Raw genomic sequence first — 22,942 nt, 5'->3', positions numbered from 1 at the left:
ACCGCCCAGATGTCCCAAAGGACTACCAACAGTACCTCCACAACGATAGTTCAGCGAACGTTACTGCGTATAAGTGCTGAGTTTCCGCAGCAGACACATGGTTAATGCACCAATGTTGGCCTATGCTCTTCGGCTGTCGAAGACTGAAGTTTGTAAGACAGTACCGCAAATGGATTTACACCTGAGTGGGAAAAGGTGACATTTTACATTGAATTACGTTTTATACTTCATCAGACAGATGGACATCGGCGTATACGACATAAAATGTCTGAAGGTAAACACCCTGCAACAATTGCCGAGAGGATCCAAGCTGGAGGAAGGAAAATTGTGGTATTGTGAATGTTTTCGTGGCATTCTGGTTCTCTAGATAAACTCGTCACTGAAAGGTACGATGGATCAAAACAAGTGTGCATCTATCCTTGCCCATCATGTTCACCCTTACATACGAATTGTTTTTCCTCGGGATGATGGCATCTACCAGCGGGACAATGCGACATGTCATTAATTCGCAGTGTACATGCGTGGTTCAAAGAGCTCCAGGATGAGTTTACGTACTTCCTTACCTAGAAAATTTTTCGGACTTGAATCCAATCGAAAATCTGTGGAACCACCTCAGTTGTGTTATTCACACCATGAATTCTCAACTGCATAACCTAGCACAGCTGGCCTTGGTACAGGAGTCGGCGTGGCTCAACATCCCGGTGAACAACTTCAGGAATCTAATTAATTCAACCTGCATGTCTGGCAGTGGTCCACTCTGGTTATTCTGGATTTCTCAACAAGTGGTAACATTGATGTGACTGGATTGTGTAAGAAGATTAATAGCACAATTTTACCCATTTCTTAAAAAAATATTTGCTTCAGCCGCTGAGTTAGAATTATTAGAAATTTTGGGTGTCAGAAACTTACCCTGCTGTCCGGCGTGTCGAAGTAAGAAGGGGGACTCTCCCACTTGACCACGTTCTGGGGCTCTGCTGCCGCACACACAACCACTGCCACTTCTTCGGGAGCGGTAGGCGCACCATCTGGAGGAATAACTCTCTGTGAAGTGACTGAGGCAGACCTGCTGCTGATAGAGAGAGGGCAAGATGGAGTCTGCTGATGATCCCCATCCTCGTTGTTCATGTTGTCCACCGTCGAGCCTCTGGCAGTAGGGATGGGCTGAGCCTCGGGTGGGGGCTGAGGGGATTTCTTTCGACACTTGCCTTCGTGGAAGAAATTTCTGAAAGAAATAATTAGTACACTTTTAGAGCGGTAGCCACAACAAGGTAGAACTACAAACAAACACAAAATAGTTCGTTACCGCATCCAGTGGTGGCAGTTTTAACTTAATCATTAATTATCAGTCTGAAATAACCATAACAGAGCTGGGATAGAAAATAACGCATCAGGGACTACAATTTCACGCTTAATATTGATCATCAGTCTTGAATACCCATGACACAGCTGGAGGCAGAGAACCTCTTATGACTATTTCAGAGTGATGATCGTTGACAAGAGCGAAACTACAGTATATGGATGCCGTAAAAAATTGCTTGGCATTTGTTTGAGGAAAGAATGATTGTTGTGACTCGATGTCTAACACTCATCAAGTCTCCTGGACACATGACTCCCTTGGAAATTATCAAGAAGGTGGAACTGGAATTTCAATTTAAAAAAACAGTCGTGGGAAAGCGGGTATTTTCTCTATTTCGGGGTGAAAAAAAAACATGATTACACCATGATGTCTCGTTTTAGTCTGTGTACCTTCAAGATATTTCGAAATTTAAATAAACTGTTGGAAGTACTGCAGTCTCGGCGAATGGCGACTGAAAGGTGTAAAAACAAAATTGACTGTCTTACGTAGGATATAACCTGACCAATGAGACATCTACCTTGTCCGCACAAAATTAAAATGTTTTACCTCTTTGGTTAATTTTTTTAATCACCACAAGGTGGCGTATTCAAGCCGTAGAACTGCAAATATAAGAGGGAGCTCTGGATCCGATCACATATTATTGAATCAGTTAGCTGACTATCATCCAATGATTAATTTAGAAAAATCGGATGATTTTCAGGGCTGGACTTTTCTGGCTGGACTTGGAGTAAAATCGTCCGATATAACGGTATCTACTGTTATGGAGTACCAGTGGAGTTTTTAGCTATTTTCTTATTTTATAGATTAATTTAGTATATTTTTTATGCATCTTATCATCTATTCGACATCTACAAAGAATGTTGAAACTAGTTGCCTTAAGAGTTGATGCTGTGTGTTGTGACCAGAAACAGTGGTCTGAATCGTTATTATAAAGGTTATAGGAACAAACTGGGATCGAAGGCAATCCGAATGATCAAAAATCCGGATACTATGGGTAATAAGCAAATCAAATCCTTAAATAAATAGACTTACCGCTCCACAATGACAGAAAAAAAATACTTTGCAGCAAAACAGAATTGTTTCAAATACATAATAAAAAGTAAAAAAGAATTTTTTACATCGTTTCCTAACAAGGTCCAAACACATGTGCCGTTTGAAAAAAGCACGGAAAATCTAACGCTTTATCATAAAAGTTCAGCTGCAGTATTGCTTGTATAAGGGGTGTTAACTAACTGAAGGATTCCTTGTTCCCAGAATTTCTGTGACTGTGACGAGATCCGGTCCTGCACCTTCAATGTCCGTGAGTTTGAAGCGCTTCCTTTTCAAATACTTTTTCAAAGGATCAAACACATGGAAATCGCAGGACGACATGTCCGGGCTGTAGGGTGCGTGGTCAAGCTGTTCCCACCTGAACTTGACCAGCGCCGCCTGGATGGCCGTCAAGACGTGTGGGCGCGCGTCATCACGGAGCAGAACCACTCCTCGTAAGATGCCCTTTGTTCTAGATCAGCGTTTCTTAAATTGTGTTCCGCGGAACCCGGGGGTTCCGTGGAGATCAATCAAGGGTTCCACGAAATTCTCAATCTTTATTTTCCTTGCTTTTGGGGAAACTTAAAAAATGTATTAAAATAGTAAATTTTTAAAACGTAAACTTTTTTTTTAAACTTTAAAATTGTGTTGGTGTCTGCAATTTTAATTTTTTCCCAACGTTAACAGATTTTTTTTACGTTAATTTTTGAAATTACGTTTTGGCATTAAAAATTTTTATTTGAAATATTTTTCACTTTGACTGTAAATAAAACATTTCAAGAATGTTGCTTCAAACTATACTACTTATCAAAAAAGAAAAAAAAGAAGAAAAAAAACAGGTGTTCCACGAAAAAAGTGGTATTTTAAAAGGATTCCACAAATTAAAAAAATTAAGAAACGCTGTTCTAGATAAACATGCGTATAGGCTTTGGGGTATCTCACGGTACACATCAGATTAATGATTCCTATGTTCTCAAGGAATTCAACAAGTAGCAGACCTCGTACGTCAAAAAAGAGGTCAATTGGAAAGCGCTCTTTGTACGAGCCACTGATCTCGGCTGCGCATGCGCGCTTTAGCGCATACTTTGATCCACGCTGTATAATTCAATCGCATTCCTAGATGTCTCGCTACGTTCTCCCATAGCGGCATACGCAAATATGTTAACGGTTACTTTGTTATGAAGTTTGGTACCTTTTCATTTGAACACCCATAATATTATACCATAATTAATTGTGCAATCAATCGGGAGTACATTTAATCAAAATCAAATCTGTACAAATCAAAACAAAAGGCGAATATTTGGCATACTTATAGTTACGTTCTTACAACTTTCATTTAAAATTATTTATGTGAATATCATTTTTTTAAAGCTGCAAATTTGCTCCGGATAAACCAGCGCGGAATAAACGAGGTGTTGCTGTATTTGCTTGTTTCGCAGTTCCGAATTTTTTCTACTGTAATCAGGTTGCACTGTTTTAAACGTTGAAAATGATAACTCTATATAACTTTAAATTTCTTCTGTGTAACGTTAAGTACATTCTTGTTCAGTATTTATTTGGCTTCAAGGATAATTAATGCACGTGATTAAAAGTGAAAATGAGCTTGGAAAAGTGAGCAATATGGGGTAGCGTGCAATGTCGATCAAAATAGGCAATTTTCGTGGCGGAGAAAGTTTCCTTGCATTCAGAAAAAGAAGCTCGGATAAGTGGAAGTGAAACGGTGTGTGATTACTTAGGGTCATTTTCAAATGATCAGGGGTGAGAAAAATGGGGTCGATACCAAAAATGCCTCAAATAGACTCATGTAAATTGTGCTGGTAATCGAGAAAGACTATCATTTGTTTTAAGTACCAATAATGGGGTCGTTTCCAAAATTTTCAAAGTATTTTTTTCTGAAAGAACATGCTTAAAAACATAGAATCTGGCCATTTTTTAAATAATTTCTTTAAGTTTAATATTTTTACAAAATTATTTAAATCACAAATGATGGAAAATCACAAATGATGAAATTCCATTCTGTGTTGCCATTCACGATTCAAAATATTTAATTCGCATCTTTACCCATGTGTATTGGCAACGACATGGTTGATAGCAAGTGTAGAGCACAATTGTAATTCACTTCTTGATTATCATAACGTGGAAATGCGGTAGAAAGATGCGCCATAGTGCATCATTTGTGAGTTCACGCCTTGTTTGAATAATCGGACATTTTAAAAAGTTAATTAAAAAGTAACTGTTGGGAAAATAAAAGTATTTTCTGAGTCCGTTTTTTTTTTGCTTATTCTATCAATTTTATTGACGAAAAGTACTACTTTTGACTGAAGGAAACAACCCCATTGATTAGTTAAATGCAAACAGTTGTGTTCTAGTGTTATTTTTATGGTATCCTAACAATAGAAGCCATTCTGTGTAAACATACCCTTTCCCAATTTTTGAAGAAAAAAAAAACTTTTGTTAAGGCTTTTGAGCTGAAATGATCCTAAGGTTAGTCAGAAATCCCGCCTTTCATGTTACACTCAATATTATTTTTGTTTTATTAATTATGTAAGTTGTAAGGGAAAAAACAAAAACTACCCCATGTTAGGAGCTTTCACCATGCACGTCTCACAATTACAAACACATTTCTGAAAAATTAGCCGCAGAACAAAAACAAGAAAAATTTCACATGTAAGCAATGATGCGTTAAAAAGAAAGGTAAATCAATAAAATTAAAAATAATAAATTTGTTACGCGTTAAACTAAAGATAAATTTCAATGAAAATTAATGAAAATAATTTGAAATAAACGAAAAAAAAAAATCAGGAAGCAATGTTTAATAAATATGTTTTCAAATTATTATGAATCTGTAATACTTACAGGAGGCACCAACAAAATAGCGGCGCAATCACAAATGCTACTAAAAAAAGTAAATGCTTCAAACTAAATTCTCTTATGTCTCCTGTGACTTTTTCTGCAAAGAAATAAAGATGACCCAAAATTAATATAAAACAATCACAAATGAAAATCATTTTCACATAATAGTAGAAATATGTATAAGATATTAGAGCATTAACAAATACTAGTGGTACCCGCACGGCCTTGCCCGTAGTAGAAAATTAAAAGGTCATTTGGTTCGCCCGTATATTTACAAATAATGGATGATGAATTTCTTGCCGATTTGCAGTATTCATTTGCTCGCCCATGTTACGGTTCCACGTTATGACAATTTCCTCCGTAAAATGTTCTTAAAATTGGAAAAGAAAAAGAACAAAATCGAATTTTTTAAACATCGCTTCGAGGTGCTCACCCCTATGCTACGAACAAATTCTGTGTCGAATTTCATGAAAATCGGTAGAACGGTCTGTGCGCTATGCGTGTAATAGACATCCAGACATCCCGACATCCAGAGACACAGACTTTTAGCTTTATTATTTGTAAAGATTAAAATCGCGATAACATAATCAAAATGAAAATATTTTAAATGCCCGTAGTTACCAAAAAAAAAAAAAAAAAACCTCAATAAACAAATGCAAGAATTTCATTTCTTTACGCTCAAGCGAGAAATGGCAATACATAATATTATCCAGAAATTATTTCACGCTAATTATGCCACGTGAAAAAGCAAATAAAAATGACTTTTCACTAACTTATAATTGCTTCTAGCGCTTTTTCTAGTCAATTTAGCGGGTTTGCGTTTTTGCACGGTAAACCGGATAAAACGTGTTTCAAAGCATTTTTCGCTAGCTTTCCAGCCTTGAAGCAGGAATTAAAATGGAGGAAGCAAGTCCAATCATTTGCTTAGCAAAAGCTGACCCAAAGAACTCCAAGTCACGTGACTCAACTACGACGAATGATTGGCACGTTTTGCGTGAAACAAGCGAAAGAAACCTGATTTCTTCCAATGCTTTGCTTTAAAATCTATCACGTGACTTGGGATCTTGGCTTCACGAATGAAAGTCTTCACTCCCTCCATTTTATCTCTTCTTAATGTTTCCAACCATACCAGCTCCAAGCACTAAAATGCATTTTTCGTGTAGAAAGAGCGGTTTAAAAAATCAATTAAAACTTAATGTCTCACACTTCCAACAAAAAAGAGTCAAAATTAAAATTTTTCAGTTTTACTAACTAAAAAACGTTTGTATATTTTTTTTCTAGTGGATTTAGGTTATTGGACGTTGGGCGTCCTGACAATTTCTTCGTTTGGGGTATTTTTTAAAGACCTTTCCAATCATATCAAATTCGAAAAAATTGGACCATCCATTCGCGTAGAAAGAGCCATTTAGGACGAAAATGAATTTTTAATTAACATCTCCGTGAATAAGCGTCTGATTTCAAAAAATTTTGTTGATGACACTAAGACTCGGCCACTGAACAAAAAAAAAAAAAAAAAAGAATGAAGAAAATCGGTTCACAAACAGAGGAGAAATTGGTACCGAAATGAAACGGCTTGCCTATTAATATATAAAGATTAAAATGATTTTCCGTGTATTTTAAAAACGTAAAAATAGCGAAAGAAATAAATCAGAACGAAAGAGTGTGATTATTGTTATTATTATTATTATTATTATTATTATTATTATTATCAGTGGCGTCCTAGCATGGGTGATACCCGGGGATGTAATGTGAGGTGTCACCCCAAGTTGGTGCCAAGTTGCCAAGAAAAAATATTCTAATTAGCGGGATATACCATCAAAAACAGATTACAACGGTTTGGTACATTGAAAATTTATTCCATCTAGCGGGATACTCTTTTAACCGATAGTTCAAACTTCGAAGCTTTCAGACACAAAAATTTATTTTTCAAAACAAAAACTCTCGGAAAGTTCTTCTTTCACAATTATTTGTATAAAATTACAAAGACAAAATAAAAAATACACACATATACAGGTGGGTATTTTTAGTTAACTGTGTGTGTATATTCTGAATTAAGTATTAGCTTTGGAAGAAATAATACTTTTCAAAATCTTTCTTCTTCTTTATTATGATGACCTGCATGTTATGTAATCTATCTGTTGAAAAAATATAAATAATTTTTATGAAACGTGCACAGAAAAACTGCTATCGTAATCGTTCATGAGTTTTAACTGATAAATAAGGTGGTATATCTGCCACATTTTATCTGATAATCCTAGATTCGCAAAAACAAAGTAATGTCTGCGATTAAACTTCTTTGGAAAGTAAACTTAAAATAAAATTCTTATTGCTGGGACTGGGAAGAGAAATAACAACATATCTGAAACTTACAAACATGCTTAAGAGCCATTGTCTGTAAGAATCAGGCAGTTTACGGCATTTGTGATTGTTGACATTTTTAATTTTTCTTATTTTCACATATGTTGTTCCTTATCAGGAATGTAATGTTTGTGCAAAATATGAGCTTTGTCTGCCTTACCGTTTTTGAGGAATTAAAGTTTTAAATTTAGGGGGCGCGGCACATTTTTGCGTGTTTTTCAAATTTGCAGATTTTAAAGTTCTTGTTGCTTTAAACGTCCCTATAATGACATGGATTTTTAAATTCTATACTGTTATATGGTCTTCTTAGATACTATTACAGCTGTCAAATCGGTGTCACTACGAGGGCGACGGCCACGAACTCCGTTTAAAAATGATCGAAAATGAATTTTTTTACTACATTCAATGCCAATTTTCTCAAAGCGCCTTCATGATGACACCAACGTTTTTACATAAATTCCTAGCTGCACTTGCATACATCAAAAATATGTAATAAAATTGGTGTCACTATAAGGGCGCCAGAAGATGTTGGAACTTTTATGTGATAAATTTCACAAAAATGCAAATGTTTAAAACCTAACTACTACTCTCGCCCTCATAGCAGAGATCTGAAACTAATTAAGTTTGATAACCAATATGTTCGTCCAACATATGAACTAAAAAAAACGGTGTCACTCCTATTACTTTCGAAAATATAATCATTCGAAATTAGTATGTTATGGAGTTATTTAAAAAAAGACTTTTCTAATTCGAATGGTTTTTTGCACGGTTTGTTTTAAACTTTAATATAAAATTACAGTAGTGACACCTAAAATAATATGTCTCTAATCCTTTTTATAAAAAAAAGCTTTATAAAAAGCATTAGAAACACAGTAAATCAATATAGGTACAGATGGACGTATTGTGTAATGTGCATTATAAGCTAAAATAGTCGTACTAATATTCATATTTTTTTAACCATACTATTTTTTTTATCTTTTATTTATATTAAAAATGCAACTATTTACAACATAATGTCTTAAATAGTTATAAACATAATATATTATATAGCGAGCATTCAGAATCTGAAACATAATTTGAGGATGGCATAGACTAAAACAAAGAAAACATAAAAAATCAAATCACCCAGTTTCAGAAAGACGGTCATCTCTTATTGATGTCTGGTAATTTTGTAGCATTAAAGCTTGGGAAAACACGGTATCCCGAAGAAATAGTAGAAGTTGACCATTTGCAAGTAAAGGTCAAATGCATGGCAAGAAGGATTGGAATAAATAAATTTATTTCACTGAAAAAAAGGCGAGTATTGGTATGATAATCTAAACATATTATGCACAATAGATCCACCTGCACCTATATCAAAATGAGCATTTTCTATTCAAGATAAAGACGCTCTTACTGTCCAAAACTGTTTATGTTAAACGTTAAATCTTTTTAATAAATTAAAAATAAATATGGTCAAAAACACTATCTGGGTGTGATAAGATTAAATTAACAAAATACATAAATAAACACACACAATAAATTTAAAAAAATAATAATAATAAATGAAAAAAATACACCACAACATACTAGCTTCGAATGATTATATTTCCAAAAGTAGTAGGAGTGACAATAATTTTATTAGTGCAAATGTTAGACAAACATGTTGGTTAATTAGTTTCAGATCTCTGCTATGAGGGGGCTAGTTGTATTCAGATAAGCAAATGGTCAACTTCTACTACTTCTCCGGGATACCATGTTTTCCCAAGCTTTAGTGCTACAAAATTACCAGATATCAATAAGAGATGACCGTCTTTCTGAAACTGGGTGATTTGATTTTTTATGTTTTCTTTGTTTTAGTCTACGTCATCCTCAAATTATGTTTCAGATTCTGAATGCTCGCTATATAATATATTATGTTTATAACTATTTAAGACATTATGTTGTAAATAGTTGCATTTTTAATATAAATAAAAGATAAAAAAAATTAGTATGGTTGAAAAAATATGAATATTAGTACGACTATTTTAGCTTATAATGCACATTACACAATACGTCCATCAGTACCTATATCGATTTACTGTGTTTCTAATGCTTTTTATAACGCTTTTTTTATAAAAAGCATTAGAGACATATTATTTTAGGTGTCACTACTGTAATTGTATATTAAAGTTTAAAACAAACCGTGCAAAAAGCCCTTCGGAATAGAAGTCTTTTTTTAAATAACTCCATAACGTATTAATTTCGAATGATTATATTTTCGAAAGTAATAGAAGTGACACCGTTTTTTTAGTTCATATGTTAGAGGAACATGTTGGTTATCAAACTTAATTAGTTTTAGATCTCTGCTATGAGGGCGAGAGTAGTAGTTAGGTTTTAAACATTTGCATTTTTGTGAAATTTATCACATAAAAGTTTCAATATCTTTTGGCGCCCTTATAGTGACACCAATTTTATTCCATATTTTTAATGTATGCAAGTGTAGCTAGGAATTTATGTAAAAACGTTGGTGTCATCATTGGCATTGAATGTAGTAAAAAAATTCATTTTCGGTCATTTTTAAACGGAGTTTGTGGCTGTCGCCCTCGTAGTGACAGCGATTTGACAGCTGTAATAGTATCTAAGAAGACCATATAATAGTATAGAATTTAAAAATCCATGTAATTCTAGGGGCGCTTAAAGCAACAAGAACTTTAAAATCTGCAAATTTGAAAAACACGCGAAAATGTGCCACGCCCCCTAAATTAAAAAAAATAATTTCCCAAAAACGGTAAGACAGACTAAGCTCATATTTTGCACAAACATTACATTCATGATAAGGAACAACATTTGCAAAAATGAAGAAAATTAAAAATGTCAACAATCACAACCTGCCTGATCCTTACAGACAATGTCTCTTAATAAAAAGAAAAGTACCATAATATGTTTATGTGGTTCAAAGAAGTATTACCTTTAACGCGCAAGTGGGTACTTACACTCATTTCTTTCAAGTTACTAAAAAATATAGTTCAGCTAATAGCATTAGTGGAGTGCATATCACTTTTTTTACTTCCTTTTATAAAAAAGGAAGTATTGTATTCGCGAAAAAAAATTCACTCAAAAATCGACCTTAATTTCCATTTTGTTCACTCCAGAATTAATGTTGAGTTTTTTTTTTCGACTCGACCACACGTAGATAAGTGCCTAAGAACGTATAGAAACACGAAATATCCATTTTGACCATTCCCGAGTTAGTTACAACGAGTTTTCTCGTGACGTCTGTATGTACGTATGTATGTGCGGATGTGCGTATTTATGTCATATAACTCGAGAACGGTATGTCCTAGAAAGTTGAAATTTGGTACGTAGACTCCTAGTGGGGTCTAGTTGTGGACCTCCCTTTTGGTTGCATTCGGGTGCTTTTAAGGGAGTCTTTTGCCCCTTTTTTGGGAAAAATCATTGTTAATTACGATGTAAACTCGAGTGGTGTTACAATTTGGAGGGCACATGGCGATGTATCGCCAGTCTTTTGGTCGCCAAGTTTTGTCGCCAATTTGGCGACAGATTTGGCGATTATTTTTTTTTAAATCTGGTTTCAATTTGGCCACTGTTGGTGATATTTAGAAAGTAAACTATTGAATCACATTAAAATTACCAATAATGGGAAAATGACACTAAATTGGAGTAAAAGGAAGTCATGTGAGGCACACATCAGCTCGTTTCTTTTTTTTTTTTTTTAATTTTGCTTTGCATTCTCATCAGGCCTACGTAAATGAGGCAAGCAAAAAAGGGTACTTCGAGAAGTTCAAGCTGGTACGAACGCCAAGTGAACACGAAAAACTCGATGAATGTCTAATTAAATTTGGCTAAGTATTCATTAAAATAGTTGCATTGATTCCAATAATTGAATTACCTGACATTGGAAACTTTTAACTCTAGCTTACATAAGCTTATTACTTAGATAGCTTATCAAAGTAATGAATTATCCATAAAACTTATTGTCTCAATTTAGTGACAAAACAGAAGAAACATCTACCTTTCTGATATACAAATAGTATCTACACAGAAAAAAAATCTGCTCATTTACTAGAAAATCTTCGGGAAACTGGGACATTACAACGTTAATTGAGAAAAAATTGTATCGTTACCACACGAAAAAAACTGCAATACTTCTAGAAAACCTCTAGAATATGAAACTGGGATTCGACAAGCTTTTCTAGAAACAATCCAGATTCTTTTTAAGGGGGTCCGCGGGATATATTTTGAAAAAAAAAATTAAATAGTTTAGAGTTTTGAAATTTTTTTTACACTGATCCACCATCTATTTAATAAGCAAAATCATAACATAAATATTTAAAAAATAATTTTTTACATTTAAATTTGATTCTTTTTTAATGGGGTTGCTTTAAATAGCTAAAACTCGAAATATTCTTGGTCAATTTTCAAGTTTTTTTCAAGAAATTACGCCCAAATATCTAAACTTTAATTTTTATTCGGCGATTTAAAAAAATATTAATTCAATAAAAAATAGAAAATATTTGAAGAAAAATTTCGAAAAATTCAAAGATTTTTTTAAAATCATATCTTTTGAAGTAAACTTTTTTTTTCTTCTCAAATTTGCCGAAAAAAATTAAACAAAATTGTTTGAAAAAGATCTGCTCCAAATTTCATTACTTTAACTTTATTGACTTATAGGAATTTGAATGCGAAAAATCGGGGGGAAATGCATCATGGGGGAAAAGCGCGTTTAAAGTTTTAAAGTTAAATATAATATGAGTTAAATGCATGCAACAAAAATACTTATATCTTTCGTTCTAATTAAGATAGAAACAAGATTAAAACGTCTTTTTAAGCAGAAAAAGACGGAATTTTTTTTTTTGTGATTAAAAAAAATTGCAAACTTTGACGATTTTTGAAGATATCTAAAATTTAATTTTTATTTGGAGATTTAAAAAATATTAATTCAATAAAAAAAATAGAAAATATTTGAAGAAAAATTTCGAAAAAGATGTACCATTACTGGGCTACTATATCATTACTTCCCAGCTTACTACAGTTTAGTACCATTACTTCCCAGTAATGGTACTAAGCTGTACCATTACTTTGAAACTTCATGAAACTTCAATTTCCTAGAGATTTTTTAGAAGTACTTTTCAGTCTACTAGAAGTTTTTTTAGCAGGTCTGTTTTTTTTTTTTTTTTGAGTGTACTTTCTAAGAAGTAGTGAGAGAAGCAATGGGATGTAAGTGGAGTTGTTTTACATAATGAGTTAAACATGTGAGGAGTTTAAACCTTAGGTAAACTTTCATTGAAATGTTTTCTAAATCCTGCTGTATAGTAGTACCCTACCAGGGGTACAAGTATCATCTGTTGCCCCAAAACAAACGAAAGTTTCTCCTACATATGCACTAGTTATCTCCAAATTATTGGTTTCGGCACTCTTCCATCCTTTTGCTTCTAGAAGCTCCATATGATCACCTAATCCTGCATTTTCTATCCCAACCAGTCACGACCGCCATTTTCAAAATTTTACCGAAGTGTCAAAAGGTATATACTCAATCTGCTGTGAGCAGATAAACGGCAGTATCTGCAGAAATGAGTTTCCGAGTTTTTTTGAAGAAACGCGTTTTCGATTCAATACGAACAAAATGGAAATGTTGGAACTTGACGTTGCTTTTCGCGCTTTTTTCTTCATCGGCAACCAAACAAAGAAGCTTGTACAATAAATCTAACGTACAATAGGTAACAAAAATGAAAAAAAAAAAAAGGAAACATTTGCAGTGGGGTTGTTTCCTTCAGTCAAAAGTAGTACTTTTTGTCAGTGAAATTGATAGAATAAGCAAAAAAAAAAAACATGGACTCAGAAAATACTTTTATTTTTCCAACAGTTATTTTTAAAATAATTTCTTAATGTCCAAATCTTCAAACAAGGCGTGGTCTTTATGACGTCACAAATGATGCACTATGGCGACTCTTTCTACCGCATTTCCACGTTATGATAATCAAGAAGCGAATTACAATTGCGCTCTACGCTTGCTACCAACCATATCGTTGCCAATACACGTGAGTAAAGGGTCATTCCATAGAAATGTCAACCTCAACCTCAGAAATTCTTTTTCCACAAAGCCTTAATTGTGACCTATCATTTCATTCAGCATACTTTCTAGTACATAAATCCAGTAACAGTTTGCGAAATTTTCATTCGGTGTTTTTCTTCTGGCTCTATACTCAATTCAGCGAGAGCTGATAGAGGAAGTAAACAAAGAGGGTTACTACTTTCATGACTTACTCGCCCGATTGGCAATGCTGTTCGCATTGAAAGCACGGACATTTCGCTTATCTGATTGGCGCTGCTTTCAATCATCCCACCGCCAAGCAGACAGCGGTAACGCCAATTGTCACGTTGCTTTGTTTACGTCCACTATCAGCTCTCGCTAAATGGACTATAATCGTGCGAGGTCGTGGAAAAGGCTTAGCATGTGCAAAAAACATGCGTCTACGTTTTCTTGTGCAATGTAAAAATTTTTGCAAATTTTTAAAAGAACTATGTTTATTCTAAATGATTAGATGTTGGCCCAATAAAATTGACTGTTCTTTTTGCATACATTATAAGAGAAGTATTTTAATTAGTTTGGTTATTTCACTGAAAATATTTACGTTACGTTAGTCACGAAAATGTACTATTTTCTGCTTAAAAACTAAACCAGATGATTGAACCAAACAGCATTTTTTATTTTCTTACATCTCTGTCATATCTACTTAAAAAGTGCAAAATATTTATTTTAGTATCAGTAGATATAAAATAATTAGTGTGACTAACTTAACATTTGAGCTGTGACTAACGTAACAGTTTGCATGTGACTAACGTAACATTTTGAAAATGACTGCTAATATTTAAAACTTATTTAATTTACTGTACATTTTCATGAACAATTTTGAATATGTAGGCATTCTATATTGATTAAAAATATAAAGGGTGAAAAATACCAGTAATATTACAATGTAGACATTCTGTTTACTTAGAAAAATACTTTTTTGAAGGTCTGTATAAAGATACTTCCAATTTAGAGAATTATTAAAAAAGAAAAAAGTGAGTAAAGTAAAATGAGTACTCTGCTGAATGTGCATTTAACACAAGAATATAAGCTTAAGAATTGAGATAATATAAATACAGTCTTAACAAAAGAGAACGTCTCTATTTTTTAGGAAATACATCTCCACCTATTGTTAAAATGAAGTAACGGCTGTTCGCTGGAAAACGTTTGAAAATGTTACGTGATACAGTGTCAATAAGCGCTGCTGCCATATATTTCAGAAAATGTAAGAATGATCATTTAGAAAATCAAACATTTGCGGTGATATCTGGAATTAAAATGCATTCTGCAAAGACGATCATTTTTTTTTTTTTTTTTTCAATATTACATTTTAATTTAAAAGCATGCGCAACACTATTCGTTCGATGAATCAGTAAACCTTAAAAAATAATATGCCATTGAAAAGTACTATACGGAGTTTCTTATGACGATAACTAGTATATCGGCAGAATACTAGAATTCGGTGAAACTATCAATTTGCATAAAGTTAATTTTTTAAAAGAGAGATATTTAGGATTTAATTAGCCCAAGAATGATGTTATTCAGTTTGTAAAAGCAGTTTTTTTTTATTTGTTTATTTTTTTTCACACATTCAAATTGAGTTAATGCAACTGAATCCTTCCATTCAATTTCTTACACTAATATAGAAAAAAAAGTAAAGAAAGAACCATAATGCAACACAAAGAAGGTTCCTAAAAAGTGTAAAAGTAATATTATGCAAGAAATTAATGCAAGAAATTAATTATAATTTTTTTTAATGCATTCATTGCTTGTTATTCGATGGTTACGTTAGTCACACACAGTTTTTCGTAAAAGTACCATTAAGGGCCAAAAAAGATTCATCTGTAACAATCTGTAGTACATTTTTAAAAATAGATTGTTTACCTCTTACAAATATATCGGCCAATATTTTCAAATGCCTGCGTAAGTTTCAGAAAAATTTTCCTCGTAACATAAGCATTGTTTCTCAGGGTTGCAAAAATGTTACGTTAGTCACGTTGCTTTTTTTTGGTGAAAAAACACCTGCCAGCGCTTATTTTGCTTCAAATTCTTGGTAGAAATGAAAAATAGTCACCTTGTACATTTTAAATGCGCATATTAAACCAAAACACATTTATTTTTACTCCCGGTGTAAGTAAAAGGAGTTTGAAAATCAGCTGCGAATGTTACGTTAGTCACTTTGGAATGACCCTAAAGATGCGAATTAAATATTTTGAACCGTGAATGGCAACTTTGAATGGCATTTCATCATTTGTGATGTCATAGGCAGAAGCGTTAAACGATGAAAGAGAAACGATTTAAGTAATTTTTTTAAAATATTAAACTTAAAGAAATTATTTAAAAAATGGTCAGATTCTATGTTTTTAAGCATGCTCTTTCAAAAAAACATACTTTTAAAATTTTAGAAACGACCCCAGTACTGCCCTTTACCTGCCCACGGCAGCAATGCATATAAAATCGAAAATAACAGAAACCAGACCCACACATCTGGAGATACATTGATTTATTGATATGATTCGGGACCTCGGTTCATCAACTTAACCTTAACCAACTTGGTCTGAACTCCAACATTTTTCACATATTTTTCAAAAAAATACCACCTTGGAATTTCTTCACATAAAGAAACCATTTTTTTTTTTTCGGAGAGAAAATCAAGCTTGTTTACCAACGGGAGAATCATCTTGTTCCTCTGTTTTGATCCCCGTGAGGATTAAAGCCTTGACGGGTCTCCAGGACCCGAAGTAAGATGAGGCAGATCCAGTGTTGTGCTCGAGGCAAGGACAAGGGGTGACGATGAGGCAAGTGGGCTCAGGGTGTGGGTGGAAGCAATAATTTGGCGCTTGGCACAAGACTTGAGATTCGGTGCCTGGAAGGGAGAGAAACGTTAACATACTTTTCTGTTCAACTAGCTGCATTGCCTGGAATTGCACGATCTACCTCGAAAATTAAAGTTGTGTCAAGTGACGCATATTCAACAATCATGCTTAGAATAGAAAACAGGAGTAGAAAAAGTAAAAACATTCCGTTTCGACGCTTAGAAAAGAGCAATTTCATGACTAAAAATTCAAATTTAGATCTCTTCGGTTTTTTAAAAAATCCAAAAATTTAGTTAGTTATTAGTAAGTGTAAACATTCTTTTTCACGGATTGCCTGGCAAAACAACCCAAGTTTCACCCCCCACCTTGGTTAGAAAAAAAACCTATGTGAATTCCTGAGCATCTAAGAACCGTTACGTCAAGTTTGGCAAAGATCCGGCGCAAATTGTGAACATGTGTGTGCATAATGAAAACCGATGTAGGCTGTTTTTCTCTCCCCCCCCCCCCTCATAGGGAGACAAAAACACCCGTGACAATTCCTGAGTATCAAGGAACCTTTTTACCAAATTTGAAAATGATTCAATGAAAACTGTGGATTTATATAAGGAGCATACACAGATTCATGTACAAATAAACTGCCCATTTTTATGCATATAGATAGAGACAATAAAAAAAATAACTTGAGTATTCACAAATAAGAAATAACATGTTGTGACCATTGTAAAAATTTCTTCAATATCTTTCAATAAAATATTCTAAAATTTAAAAATTACCTAAAGACACCGAAACCTTTTGAAAATCATAAACAACATTTGGTGGCTGCAAAAGTGATTTTGAATTTTTAAAGTCAATGGGGGTGTTTCGAAAGAACCGTTGAAGAATAAAATTAATAAAATCAAAAATAGATTTGAAGAGTGTCCAGCATGAGAAACCAACGCGTCACCCAGCATTGAATCACGCCCCGTAGTTTAAGAAACGCTGCTCTATCGTATCGAATAGCACATTGATAAAAAAAATTAAGTGCCTAATCTAGTAAACGTGAAACTGTGTCAAACATAGAAGTAACGCTTTAATCAGTGAATCAAGAAAAGGGAGTAAACAAAATTTATAATAATGCTAATCTTTCTTTGAGTGTTTTTATGATCTGTTGTTCATAAGTATATTCTATAAAAATATAGAATATATATTTATATGAGTAGTTTATGAGTAAATATATTCTATATTTATTCCTTGATGATAAAAATGTACAGGATATATTCAGAAAGGCACAGTAAAGGACTCGCACTCTTTTTATGATTACATAAATATCGATGTAGGCTTGTCCGTTATAAACGAAATATATGTCACTTATACGCTTTACTCTTATATAACAATTAATTCCGGTAAAGCATGCTGGTCAAGATGCCTCCCCCCCCCTCCCCGACCAGTGCCACTTTTCCCCTTTTCTGTCAAAATAAAGGTAAAAATAGACTTCATGGTTCATGTTGTTACATAAGGGCTTTCTATGTATATTATGTATGGAAACGTTTCACACAACCTTCATAACATTATATAATCAGTTTCTTGGGAATATCATCAATTGTTTTGAAATTCAGCTCGTAATTCTTCGTGTAAATGCATCAAATATTTTCACAGGAAACTATCTTCAAACAATCAGCTCTTTTTTTTTTTTCAGTAAAAACCGGTGCTTGAAAACAAAATTTCAAATAGGAAAATATATTTACATCAATAAATAATTATGGCGTTTTACTTTTTAATTTTTGTTATTTGTGAACAGAATTTTCAATTAAAAATATATATATATTAACCTTTTCAAAGAACTTTTTATTTCATTTTACTTTTTTTCACTACTCGAGCGGAGATCGCGGACGCCCTGACATCGAGACTATTATCATTGAAGAGTTTCTACACCAATCTTCAACCAATTCAGACGATTTTATCATGAAATCTGAATACGGAGCTTTTCCTTCCAACTCTCATACTCTGAAAACAACCACACACAATTTTCGAACGTATAACCACATTTTCTGATTACTAAGAACATTCAGTAAAAGAAAAAAGGCGCGAGGCAGGCGTGCATTAACCTTCAATGAATCTTCAAGAATAACAGAAACCTTATAAGTCAACATCTGGAGCTTCGAGTACTAGATAAAGATAAACGTTTCTGGAAATTAGAGCATCAGCGACAAAAAAGCCTGTTAGAAAGCTCAGGTATCTGATAAGTAAAGCAGTGAAAATCACGTAATTTACAACAACCAAAGTTCGAGAGAAATAAGATTTTATACGACTACAATTGCGTTTTACAACATTACTTGTCTTTGCTAAAATTATTTATTTAAGGTGAATCTATGAACATATTTTCAGAACTATGAAAAATACTCCCCAAAATGGTCTTTCAAGTGCTCGGAAAAATGACAAATGTGGAGCTAACGTTAAAAAGAGTAGGTCACAAACAATATGTTGACAGGGAACAAACGGAAAAAATTTCGTTTTTGTCCAGAATAAGTTTTGGCCTCATGGGGGAGGGGGGCTGAAGCCCCCTTATCCTGGAAATGAAGTAAAATATATATGACTGGAGTAATTTGACAGTAATAAATTTTCAGATTAAAAACCTTGATTGCAGAATGAAACCATTTCCTCCAAGCCTTTCCATACCATTGCAGGTCGCAATTTAATCTGCTTTTAAGTTTTGACGAAATGGGAGAAGGAATTACAGTCCTCTAGCCCCCCCCCCCGGCCTCTTTCCTTAATATGCCACTACAGTATGTATACTAGTGTATATATTTATTTAAATGTGATGCATATTTATAAATTTGCAAAAGTATTGCAGTACTGAAAATCTCTGAAACTCCTATTTTATCTAGTGTAAGTTCAGACCTCAAGGGGGGGGGGTATAGCCCCCTCTTTAGATCTACCACTGTGTTCTAGTAAAATTCATTCATCTATTAGGATCGAAACGTCGATCTCGAGTGGAAAATTAGTCGCCAAAAATGATGCCGGGGAAACTATGAAATTTGGCGATAACTCTGGAATTTCTCGCCACGCTCATGGACTGTTAAACATTAGCAAAGCAGGATAAACAACATACAGTTTCCAAACTTTGGTAACTTAAATTTTATTTAAGGCAGAAAAAATGCCAAATTTAGCAAAATTACAACAAATTAAACACACAAAATTTTTTTTAAAAAATAACATCAATGTATTTACAAAATTTGTAACAGTATGTAGCATTTCAACAAATTAAACACAAAAAAATAACATCTATGAATTTTCAAAATTGGTAACAATATTTACCATTCACAATTGCTGTGCATTGGAATACAGTATTTAGCTGTTTGGATGGATTGCGAAGCCAACAAACGCAGGCATCCGACTCGGTGTCCCGAAGACATATGGCAGCTTTGCCTTCGCTCAGTTGTATTCCATCGGGTAGAGCAGGACAACTGCCTGCGCAGATGTATTTGCCCGGATCGCATGCAGGAAAATAGGCACCAGTGACTGTAAAAGAGTAAGAACCATAACTGTTGTTCAATGTCACAATTATTACTATTACTAGAAAGTCGCCCGTCAAGGTATGACGGGTTAAAAATGCTTCTCTTCTTCTACATTTTAACGAAACAATTGCCTGTTTGTTGATATTTTGATAGTTGAAATTTTAAGCCTAATTCCAGTGGATTAACCCTAAACTCCAGTAGATAGCGTTCATCGTTGACCGCTTTTTCGTTTCTTCATTCCCCTGAAATGACACAGTCTTACCAGTAAAACAGTTAAGTCACCGGATCGTGTTCAGCCGTTCCCTGCATGTTGAACATTATTATCAAATTATCGTGCCTTGGCGCGAGTTTCATTGTTGAAACTCGCGGGTTACTCGATTATCGGCTATTATTTATATAAGGATTTTTTTGAACTTGTTAAAGCTTTTGGCATTTGATTCAACATTATCATAAAAAGTATGCTTTTAATGAAGAACGCTGGAGACCAGGGGTTCCTAAAGTGGGTGCCGCAGCAGCATATAAACAAACTTTACTCAGCTAAAGGCCTTATAACAGTTTTGAGCTCTCGTCGGCCATATTCCTCCCCCCCCCCTTTCCTTTGAATAAAGTCTAGATATTTTTTCGAAAAATAATTAGAGCTTGCAAATAAAGCTATAAAGGAGATGGATGACGTTTTTTCATGTTTGCCAGTCAGCAATCACCAAATTTTTACATGGTCTCTAGCAAAGTAAAGGGTGTTCATTTGCGCCGCGGTATCCTGGGGTGACTCAAAGAGAGGCAAAGAGTACCGCGAATTGTGTATGGTATTAATATACATACATGCTACTGGGAAATGAATATCAACATTCACATACAAAGAACATCGACCACAGACAGAATATTTCCGAGGAATCACCGGTGAATGTCGACATTATCCAATTGCAGTCTTTCACGATAACATCATAATAGAAATAACGGAAGGGTGCTGTGAGAAGAGAAAAATTGTTCACGAAGTCTGCCAACGTACAAATATAGACAACGGATAGTTCACTTGCCCTTTGTTAGACTTTGTGAACTATTTTTCTTCTACCGATGAAGGGGATTGATTTAATTACCCCGAAACAGCTGATTGCAGAGATTTTAAACTCTTTTTAATTGTTTTTTATTTGTACAGTAGAACCTCGATTAGCCGAGCTAATTGGGACCGCTACTGCCTCGGATGTCGGAAATCTCGCTTAATAGAAACTTTGCATAACACTTACCAGAATCAAATTTTTAAAATGCATTAACTAAAAATACAATAGAATTTTTTAAAAATATGAAAATGAACACAAAAACTAATGCTTTACAGTTAAAACAATAAAATAAGAAAGTAATTTGTATTACATTTTAAAAAAGTAATTGACATTTTTTACAATGCCAAGTTAAATTTTAAAAGATGCATTTAAAAAAACACAAATTCCCATAAAATATTTTTATTTTTGAATTCAAAATTCATTATTTAGTAACATTTACATTATTTTTGAAAAAAAAAATAAACTTTACTAACGGCTTGGTTAGCAGAAACCTCGGTTAATCGAAGCTTGGTTAATCGAGCTACTACTGTACATGCATACATGTTGTATTTTTGCTCATTTCATTGTAAATTCGACTACTTTTTTACATTCATTTTATTGGATTCGTTATCATATTTTGAATCATTAATAGATTGATTTGCTGAAATTCATCTGTATCATTTATCCGTTAATTTTCTAATTTTCTGTGTTTTTTTTTTTTTTTTTTTTTTTTCAAATGAAACATACAGGCGATCAAAGCTGGGTTGCCGTTGCTACGAACTCAAATATTCTCATTTTATTGACTGATGATTGAATCATAAAATACGAAGATGCCCATATTTGAGGAGAGGAAACGTTGGACATTATAATATATATATATATATATATATATATATATATATATATATATATATATATATAATTTGCCAGTCACTCAAAATAAGCCGAATAAGGAAATTTTTTTATGAGGTCATAGTGACTTCAGACGACCTCCTAAAGTTGATCTTCTGGATCAGCGGTTCCCAACCTTTTTAGCTGTGCTGGCCACCAGCTTTGTAGGAAATATTTGAGGCCCACTAACTGCTATATATTACTTGCACAGCCAAAATTTATTATTTTATTTTGGGCGGGGGGGGGGGCATCTACTCATAACTGTCCTGTGTTAAAAACATCAGTTCTGTAGATGTTAATCCCCTTCACCTCTCATGCTGCATCACTGATGACTGTACAAGAACAATCTTCAAAAGAATTTTTAAGAAAGAAAATAGTTTTATTGTATTCACTTAGCTGGCATAGCTGTAAGAAAACTCAAAGCGAATTCACCGAAGTTAAAGCTCGATGAGATTTTCGAGGCTGTTTTTGCTCTACCAGAGAGTTGATATCTGGATTGAAACTGGTTAGTTTTAGTATCAAATACTACGCAACATTCAATGCATCTCTATGTTATTTTCTCTCTTAAACTGCAGTGAAAAGTTGAATTCATATATTTAGGTAGCCGAAAAGCCCTTCAAAGTGTCTCAATTCACTGATTAGTCATGTCAGTTTAACAAAGGAGGAGCACTTTCAGCTTGAAGCTAATACTAGTATCTTTGGCAATTTTCTTCAAAGGAGTTTCTGATTCAATATATTTCATCTGCAATTATAGGGGAAGGTTCCTAAGAAATATGAAAAATGAAAGTTCCTTATTGCCTATGAGTCAGGGAGAGCTTTTGAGTGACAGTTCATCTAATAAGTGAATTTTCTCAAAAACGGAAATTAAGACCCAAAGCTTTATCTTGGTTCAGATTCGCAACGACCCAGTAACACGCTATTCGCGGCCCACTTGTGTGCCGCGTCCCATGGATTGGGAGCCGCTGCTCTGGATCAAAGCAATACATTTTGATCATTTAAAATAATAAAAAATAGACTATTTTCTTGTGCGTTCTTTCAATAAACTTTTTTGTTTTGAC

At 33.8% G+C, this 22,942-nt stretch overlaps 1 protein-coding gene across 1 annotated transcript in view; it reads right to left on the bottom strand.

Moving 5' to 3' along the window:
- The window catches only part of LOC129220262 (uncharacterized), a 42,927-nt gene that overhangs the window by 4,931 nt on the left and 15,054 nt on the right, over positions 1 to 22,942 (bottom strand). Inside the window, exons 2-5 of the mRNA XM_054854646.1 lie at positions 19,760 to 19,963; positions 16,315 to 16,515; positions 5,243 to 5,336; positions 910 to 1,222 (exon numbers count right to left, since the gene is read on the bottom strand). Of these exons, the coding sequence (XP_054710621.1) occupies positions 910 to 1,222; positions 5,243 to 5,336; positions 16,315 to 16,515; positions 19,760 to 19,963 (812 nt within the window). The remainder of the gene's footprint in view (positions 1 to 909; positions 1,223 to 5,242; positions 5,337 to 16,314; positions 16,516 to 19,759; positions 19,964 to 22,942) is intronic.

The sequence above is a fragment of the Uloborus diversus genome, chromosome 4 (genome assembly GCF_026930045.1).
Source record: "Uloborus diversus isolate 005 chromosome 4, Udiv.v.3.1, whole genome shotgun sequence".
NCBI classification, from domain to species: domain Eukaryota; kingdom Metazoa; phylum Arthropoda; class Arachnida; order Araneae; family Uloboridae; genus Uloborus; species Uloborus diversus.
The sequence above is the reverse complement of the archived record's forward strand: the minus strand, read 5'-3'. Positions and strand labels throughout refer to the sequence as shown.